Here is a 300-nt window from a genome sequence, read left to right on the forward strand (position 1 = left end):
AAATAAATCAATAAATCCACAGCTCTCTTGTCTTCTCTGAGCCTGGGACTCTAAATAGTATTCTGTGCCTGTCAGTGCAGTCAAAGACAGAACAGTTAGCATAATCTGTTCAAACTTTCGCCATGGCGTTAGAATTGGTACACCGTTGTCGCTTGTGAAAACACAATGGCGGTGACATGGGTGAATACTTGCAGATTAAGGGGTGTAAATATTATTATATGATCCCCTTTCTACATCACGGGGGGAGAGAAATCTGACGCGCTCATTTTTTCGCAAGCTTGTAGAGAAAGGCTTACCAAA

General features: G+C 42.0%; 1 protein-coding gene across 1 annotated transcript in view; it reads left to right on the top strand.

Moving 5' to 3' along the window:
* Positions 1 to 122: 122 nt before the first annotated feature.
* The window catches only part of LOC107579371 (sorting nexin-27-like), a gene marked incomplete at its 3' end in the record, with an annotated part of 2,300 nt that continues 2,122 nt past the window's right edge, over positions 123 to 300 (top strand). The window contains exon 1 of the mRNA XM_016265204.1: positions 123 to 127. Coding sequence (XP_016120690.1) covers positions 123 to 127 — 5 coding nt within the window. The remainder of the gene's footprint in view (positions 128 to 300) is intronic.

The sequence above is a fragment of the Sinocyclocheilus grahami genome, unplaced genomic scaffold (genome assembly GCF_001515645.1).
Source record: "Sinocyclocheilus grahami isolate Dianchi unplaced genomic scaffold, SAMN03320097.WGS_v1.1 scaffold16881.1, whole genome shotgun sequence".
Classification (NCBI taxonomy): domain Eukaryota; kingdom Metazoa; phylum Chordata; class Actinopteri; order Cypriniformes; family Cyprinidae; genus Sinocyclocheilus; species Sinocyclocheilus grahami.